This window comes from Vombatus ursinus, unplaced genomic scaffold (assembly GCF_900497805.2).
Source record: "Vombatus ursinus unplaced genomic scaffold, bare-nosed wombat genome assembly UNPS02000577.1, whole genome shotgun sequence".
Lineage (NCBI taxonomy): Eukaryota > Metazoa > Chordata > Mammalia > Diprotodontia > Vombatidae > Vombatus > Vombatus ursinus.
The window spans coordinates 28,484,070-28,492,560 of record NW_020940355.1 but is presented as its reverse complement, the minus strand read 5'-3'; the positions used below and the strand labels follow the sequence as shown (position 1 = coordinate 28,492,560).

Here is an 8,491-nt window from a genome sequence, read left to right as displayed (position 1 = left end):
GGGCCTCCTGACTCCATGGCTGGTGCTGTATCCACTGCACTACCTAGCTGCCCCAGGAGGAAATTCTTTTTTATTTTATTTTTTTAGGCAATTGGGGTTAAGTGACTTGCCCAGGGTCACGCAGCTAATAAGTATTAAGTGTTTGGTCTGAGGTCGGATTTGAACTCAGGTCCTCAGGGCCGGTGTTCTATCCACTGCGACACTGAGCTGCTCCTCCTAGTAGGAAATTCTTGCACAACAAACCTGTAACCCGTAGGTCGCCTGGCACGGAGTCAGTTAGCAAGTCACCAAATGCCTACTGTGTCCCAGCTAAGCGCTGGGGATGTAAAGAGAGGCCAAAAAAAAAGAAGTCCCTGTTCTTAAAGAGAGAGACCACAAGCACCAACCACGTACGAGCCAGAGCGAAGGGCGCCCCTTAGCGCATGCTCCGAGTCTGAGCAGCTCGGGGGCGGGGTCTTCCCGGGAAGCTTTGGCCGACTTCTCTCGGCGGTTCGAGCGGAACGTCCAGAGCCGGGCCCTTGTTTCCCCTCGTGGCACTTCCGAGGAGGCAGCCTCCTCCTCCTCCCTGCCCTTTGCCCCGTGAGGGGCGGGGCCGAGGACGGCTTCTGGCCTGGCGGCTCAGTGCCGGCGATGGCGTTCGCGGTGCGGCTGCGCGGGCTTCCCCCGAACCTTCGCACCCACCTTCGCACGCGGCTCCGGGCTACGGCGGGGCCCGAGGCGGTGGGCTGCGGGCGGCGGGGCGGTCCGAGCCTTCGGCTGGGTGGCAGCGAGGTATTTCCTCCGCCTTCCCCGGGTCGGTGTCTTAGGTGCCTGCGGGGGTGGCGCGGTAGATGGGGTGCTGGCTGGGCTGAAGGGCGGGGGTGAGGTGGGGGACGGACGGTGTGGAAGACCCGGTTTTGAATTCTGCCCCGACTCCGCCTCGTCACTTAACCGCCGTCGGCCTCAGTTTCCTCATCTGTAAAATGGGGATGATAGCACCAAGGGCTGTGTGAGGCTCAAACGAGGTACCGCGTGTAGAGTGCTTTGCAAAGCCTAAAGCCCGGTACACCTGCCGGCAGGTTCGGTCCCGGGCAGCGAAGAGCCTTCCGTCCCGACTGTCCTTAAATACCGGTTTATTTTCACTTTAAGTGGGGTTTGTTGGTTTCTGATCTTTGCCTTCATTTCTTTTTTTTATTTGTTAATTTATTTTTGTTTATCAACAATCACTTCCATATGCTTTTGAGTTTAAAATTTTTCTACCCCTTGTTTCCCTCCCTCCCTCCCCAAGAAGGTTCGCAGTCTGATATAGGCTATACATGTATATTCCTATTAAACATACTTTCACATTAGTGATGTTGTAAGTTAGATTTAGAACCAATAGGAGGAACCACCAGAAAGAGGAAACAAAACTCAACAGAAGAGGAAAAAAAATAGCAAATAGTATGCTTCGATCTGCATTCAAACGCCATAGTTCTTTCTTTGGATGTGGATAGCATTTTCCATCACGACTTTGCCTTCTTTTCTAAAAGAGACCAACAAACCCTGCTTAAAACTTTGACTCTTAAAACTGCTCGCTTTCCGACCCCTTGTAATCTGGCTTTCGTTGCCCAGTGCTCTTGGGCAGCTGTTCTTTCCAAAGTCACTAGTATATTGTCACCAAATCCAGCGTTCCCTTGGCAGACTTTCTACTTTACTGGCTGGATCCTCATACTTTGACCTCTTAGACATGGGTGTACCTCAGGCTTCTGTCCTTGAACTGTTCTTTTCTTTCTCTACAGTTTTACCCTTGACAACCTCATCTATTCCTATGTCTGGCTTCAGTTATCACCTCTATTCCTATGGCTCCCAAATCAGTCTCCTCCCTCTCATCTCCCCAGAGTGCTAATAATGTACTTCCAACTGCCTACTGGATTGTTTTACTTGGATATACATGTGGAGTTGCAGACAAAAGAATAAGTAAGTGTTCCATGATTTAGATATTTAATGACACTTTTATTCATTGCTCAATACAACTAAGGAGAATTGAATGTCTTAGTGTGCCCTGCAAACCTAATTCAGCTCTGCTGGTCATCCTCAACTACTTTACTCTTACAACCCCCATATCCCGGCAGTATGTGGCTTTTGTTTTGGGCTCAGTTCTCTTCTCCCGTGGATTCAATTATCATGGTTCAGTTACGCAGATGATTCTCAAATCGATTTATCCAGCCCTACTCTTCTGCTTGCTTCTAGTCTCACAGATCCAACTGCCTGTTGAACATCTCAAACTGGATGTCCCATAGACATTTTAAAATCAGCATGTCCAAAATTGAACTTATTTTTCCAACTAAACCTTCCCTTCTTCCTGACTTTCCTTTTACTATTAAGGGCTCCTCTATCCTCCCAGTCACCAAGGCTGGAAATCTAGAGCCCACACTCTCCCCTCCTGCAATCCAGTTTGTTGCCATGACCTTCATAAACTTTCTTGCCTACACCCCTTTCTTTCCTTTGATAGTGCTACCACCGTGGTTCACAGGCCCTTATCGCCTCATACCTGGGCTATCACTAGTGGGTCTGCCTGCTACAAATCTTTCTCCACTCAGCTGTCAAAGTGATCATAAGTGCAGGTCTGACTGTCACCTCAACTACTTAAAAAACTGACTATCATTGACATTCAGATAATTGATAATTGATAATCCAGTCCCCCTCTACCTTTTCATCTTCTTGCACATTACTCCCGTCCACACACTCTTTGATACAGTGACACTGGCCTCCTGGCTGTTCCTTCCCAAGATATTCCATTTCCTGACTTCATGCATTTTAGTTCTCCATGCCTGGCATTTTCTCCCTCCTCATCTCTGCCTCTTGGCTTCCCTTGCTTTCTTCAAGTCCCAGCTAAAATCCCTCCTTCTACAGGAAGCTTCTTCTGAGTCCCCCTAATTGTAGTACCAAATTTATCATGTATCTGCCTTGTTTGTACATAGTTGTGAACAAGTTGTCTCCCCCATTAGACTGAGAGGAAAGCAGGAACTGTCTTTTATCTTTCTTTGTATACCTAGTGTTTAGCGCAGTGTCTGGCACGTAGTAGGTACTAAAAAAGACTTGTTTTCTGACTGCCTGGAAGGGACATTTATATCATTAATTATTACCCTCATTTTAAAATTACATAACATTTCCCCCTCTCTGCTTGCATAATTGCATATCCATGTATTTGTTTACCTTTGACATAGAAATTCCAAGGGTAGAAGGTTCATCTTAGGTTTTCTGCTCCTCCCCCCCCAATCCCTCCTGTGGTACTTATACAGTTGCTTTCCCCTCTTTCATCTTATTCCTTTTTCCCAGCTGGTTTTGGTCCAGGTGCATTTCCTGTCTGCAAGTGCCCTTGTAATCAAGCTTTATCAAAAGCATGTAGTTCTCAGCAAATCAGTATATACTCACCTATTTAATTTTATATACTTCCCTTTGAAACTCCTTTTTGTGCTAGGTCCCAGTCTCACTCTATTCAGTTATTAGCTCTTAACAATTTATTTAATAGTATTTTATTTTTTCCAATTACATGTAAAGACAATTTTCAACATTCATTTTTGGAAAGATTTTGAGTTCCAAATTTTTCTCCCTTCCTTTCTCCCCTCCACATTCCCCAAGACAGTAAGCAGTCTGATAGAGACTATACCTGTGCAATTATGTAAAACATTTCCACATTAGTCATGTTATGAAAGAAGAAATAGAACAAAGGGAAAAAAAACATGAAAAAAGAAAGTGAAAATAGTATGCTTCACTTTGCATTCAGACTCCATACTTCTTTCTCTAGATATGGATAGCATTTTCCATCATGAGCCTTTGGAATTGTCTTGGATCATTGTATTGCTAAGAAGAGCTAAGTCAATCCTAGTTGATCGTTGCACAGTGTTGCTGTTACTGTGTACAATGTTCTCTTGGTTCTGCTCACTTCATTCAGCATCGGTTTATTTAAGTCCAGGTTTTTCTGAAATCTTCCTGCTTGTCATTTCTTATAGTACAAATAATATTCCCTCATATTCATATACCACATTTTGTTCAACCATTCACCAATTGATGGACATTCCCTCAATTTCCAATTCTTTGTCACCATAAAAAGAGCTGCTATAAATGTTTTTGTACATGTGGGTCCTTTCCCTTTTTAATGATCTCTTAATATCCCATATGGACCTAGTAGTGGTATTGCTGGATCAAAGGTTATGCACAGTTTGTTTGTCCTTTGGGCATAGTTCCAAATTGTTCTCCGAAATGGTTCAATCAGTTCATAACTCCGTCAACAATGCATTAGTGTCCCAATTTTCCCACATCTTCAATATTTATCATTTTCCTATTCTGCCGTATATTGGCCCATATGATAGTGTGAGGGGGTACCTCAAAGTTTTTATAATTTTCAGCAGACATTTATTAAAGTGTCTAGTATGTATACTGTTAAGTGTTTGCAAACACCAGCCATCCCCACCACTTGTCCAAATAGTTGCCAAATCCATTTGGTTCTGTAACCAACCCTTACTATTTACTCTTTGCCCTGTCATTTATTTTGAATCAGGACAGGTATGTAATAAGTAATACTGTTATACATATATTAAAGCAAATTTCAGAGGACTCTCCCTCTCTTAGACTCTCAGAGATGTGGTTAACTTTTTTAAACTAAATATTTTAAACTAAATGTTGGATTTTTTCAAACCAAAAATTTTTAGATATCTGGCTACCCCTAAGTATGTGAGTACAAATTTCTTTCTTTCTTATACTTTAAATATTTGCATCATAGGGTGGCAGAAAGGGCAGTGGCTCTGGAGTCAGAAAACCTGGGTTTAAATCCCACCTCTGATGTTTACTTAGTTGTGTGACTGTGGGCAAGTCATCCTCCCTAGATCTCAGTTCTTTCCTCTAAATAATTCCCTGTAGGCCAAACATAAAATGGGCTAGGTGGTCTCTGAGGTGTCTTCCACCTTCACAACTTCTGTCCAGCTTAATAAATCACCTTGTGAATTGATGTAGCCCAAGATCTCACACAAGATTACCCCATAGCAGCTAGCCTTATTCACTAGACTGTATTAAATCTTACTGTCTCTAAGAAGTGAAGAAAACCTTGATTATAAATGTTGTATTGGTGTGAAATTTGTCTCACTAAAGAATTTGTCAAAATAAGTAATTACTTTCCTTGACTATCCATTATCCTTAAGATGTGTTATTTAGGGGGAGGGAAGCAGACAGGAAAAAAAATGATGTAATTTTTGTCAAGGATATCAAGTCACATTTTGCAGCAGTTTGATGACTGACACCATTTGCTTCCTTAGATTCTTGGAAATGCTGTAGTTTTCAAAAGGGGCCTTATAATCTCAGCATTGTCTTCTTTGGGCTTTGAAACTTATCAACTGATTTCTCAGTCTGCTGTGGTTCACGCTGAAGTCAATGGTAAGTGTTAGTTCAGTGTCTTAAAAGCTTATTATTGTGTTTTTAAAAATGTAATGTTTGAGTTATTTTTGTGTGTACATATGGGTTTTGTTTTGTTTTGTTCTTGGCAAAATAATATATAGTAAAACAGGTATAGTAGGCATTGAACAAATATTTTCTGCTCTTGTGAACTTGGTGGTGTGGCATGACAATATGCCTTATTTCTGTCATAATTTGGGCTGCCTTTTAATAATAGATCAGTGGTATCTACCTACAGTGATATAAAGAGTCCATATTACCAGCATTATCTATTGCCTTCTTTTTGATCTACTCAAGAAGGAAGAAAAAGAAGTATAACAACATGGGCTTTGAACAGAGGATAACAGTAACAGGCAACGTACATAAATAAATATTGAATTATAACAAACACAATTAATTAAAAAGTTAAAAAAAATCAAATAGGTTTTGATGTTTTGATGTGAAATAGCCAATGTATAAACAAATCAGAGCCAGTATATATTTAGACATAGCCATAATAAAATTTGGAATATTCATGTATCTTTTTCATTGGTGAATTATCCATGACCCTTGTTTTCTGTCATTCATGAAACCTACGACCACAAGCTAGATAGGTAAAGGAAAAAAGAATTTTCCTCTAATCCGTTAGTTTTGCAACATAGTCCTGTTAAAAGTTGTGGTAGGTAAGGAATTTGAGGCTGTTAGTCAAAACGATTATCTTTGGATTTCTCAGTCTTCTTTGCTGGATTACCATCTTTGACCCATCCCCATGTGTGAATGTAACTTAGGACTCTGGCTTGGGCCCTCTTCTCTCTATCATGTTCCTTGGAGATCTCTCAACTTCCATGGGTTCAACTCACATCTCCCTGCAGATGACTCCTGTGTGTATATGGGTAACTTTCATCTTTCTCCTGAGGTCAAGTCCTATATCCCCAATAGCCTACTGTACATCTCCATCTGATTGTTGTCCCATAGACTTCTCAAATTCAGTGTGTCCAAAAGAGAACTCATACTTCCCCACCTGACTCACTTCTTCTCCTGACCTGCTCTTCTTTTTCTTTTCACTACCCTTTCAGTCACCTAGGTTCACAACTTCAGTCATCCTCATCTCTTCCTTTTGTTTCTGCCCTATTTCAGCCATTCAGTTGCCAAGACTTGTCAGTGGGAAAAGATGGATCATAGGGAAATAGATAGAGAATTGTAAGAGAGACCATATAACCAAATTCCCTCATTTTACAATTAAGGAAACTGAGATCTAGAGAGGTGAAGGGATTTGGCCAAGGCCACCCAAGTAAAGTAAGCATCACAGGGATTTGAACCTAGGTCTTCCGATTCAGAATTCATGCCCTTTTCTCTGTACTGCCTCCTCTCATCCGTCCCATTCTCTACTTGCACAGCCAGCCACCCCAAGTGCTCCTTAGCTCTTGGCTGGACTATGGCATAAACGCCTGCCCCCACCCCTCACCCCCAATTGATCTTTCTCTGTCCAGTCTCTTTCCTTTCTAATTCATCTTCTACACAACTGACACAGTGATATTTTGCACAGTGTCTAGCATGAAGTAGGTACTTAATAAATGATTGTTGATTAGTTGATATTCCTTTTTTTTTATGTAGGAAAACAATTTATTCCATGATAAGCACTTACAGTTAGTCATAGACAGTAACAGGCTGCTGGTTGCACAAGAAAAAGGAAGAAAAGAAGCCATCCAGAATTTTAAAGCACTTGTCAGTTACCAATTGTTCTGTTTTCAGATTACTGAATAATCTACCAATAGTATATCTGTCAGGTAAAAACATATACCTTCTTTATAACCTGGTGGTTCCAAGTAAAAAAAAATTCACAGAAAGTAAAGAAATAATATGAAAACATAGCTCAAGAAATACGATTAGTTGATATTCCTAAAGCACAGATCTGATTATGTTATTCCATTTTTTAGTAAGTTTAAGTGGTTCTCTGTTGCTGCTAGCACAAAGTGCCACTGAAGCTCCAGAGCAGTCTTGGTTATACCACCAACTCAATCTGGAATCTTTGGCAAATATTTAATAAGAGTACATTATATTTCTATAGTACTTGAAGCTTTTTAAATAGTGTACAATATTGTCATAAAATATAGGCATTGGAATTATAAGGGTTCTTAGAGAGTGGTCAGACAATCAATAAGCAATTTATTTATTAAATATCTGTTATGTGGCAGGGATTGTGCGAGGTGCTGGGGATAGAGAGGCAAAAATGAAAGTCCCTGCCCTCAAGGAACTTAAATTCTTTTGAGGAGACAATGTACACACACGAATGCATGCAAGCACTCACATCTGCACATAGCAAATACAGAGTAATGTGAGAGGGAAAGCTGTAACATCTGAGGAGATAAATAAAAGCTTCACGTAGAAAAGAAGTGTTAGGCCCATGACACTCCTGAGTGAGGCCAACTCCAGATTAAAATGAAATTGGGAAATATTTAACAAAATAAATAAAAATACAACAAAATACAGATAATATTATACTTTTAAACTAAGTCATTGTGTGGTCCCCAGCGATCCTTACGTATGGATTAATGTCCTCATTTCTGTTTGAGTTTGACACTATTGATTTAGAAATGGGCACAAGTTGAACTGTAAAGGAAGCTAGAGATTTTAAGGTGGAAATGAGGGAAAGCAGTACAAGAACATGGGTTTAGAGTTGGTATGTCAGGTGTGAGAAAGAGCAGTTTGCCTGAGAGACAGGAAGCATCCTGTATTCAAATTGTAAAGGAAGACTCACCAAGAATCTCATCATTTAGAGATCATTAAATCAGATCCCTTCATTTTCATAAATGAGGCAACTGGAAGTCAAAGAGATTAAATGACTTGCCCTAAGGGCATACCTGTAAGTTAGTATCAGAGTTTGGGATTTGAACTCAGGTCCTTGGACTTAATATCTGTGCCCTTTCTACTCTATCACATTATCTTCTTTAATTTTCATAGCAATCCTGGGAAATAGTTGAGACAATAGAAGAAGAAATTGAAACTTAAGGAAGTTAAACAGTTCAACTAGTTCTTTATCTGGTTAATAGAAGAACTAGTACTCTTTTCACTACATGACTCCAGTCTCCTTCCCAGGCTGGAAATA

General features: G+C 40.8%; 1 protein-coding gene across 3 annotated transcripts in view; it reads left to right on the top strand.

The window, feature by feature from the left end:
- Positions 1-615: 615 nt before the first annotated feature.
- The window catches only part of RMDN1 (regulator of microtubule dynamics 1), a 29,418-nt gene continuing 21,542 nt past the window's right edge, over positions 616-8,491 (top strand). For all 3 annotated transcript variants that reach the window (XM_027845580.1, XM_027845509.1, XM_027845643.1), the window contains exons 1-2: positions 616-771; positions 5,271-5,388. In XM_027845580.1, coding sequence (XP_027701381.1) covers positions 631-771; positions 5,271-5,388 — 259 coding nt within the window. In that variant the 5' untranslated portion in view covers positions 616-630. The remainder of the gene's footprint in view (positions 772-5,270; positions 5,389-8,491) is intronic.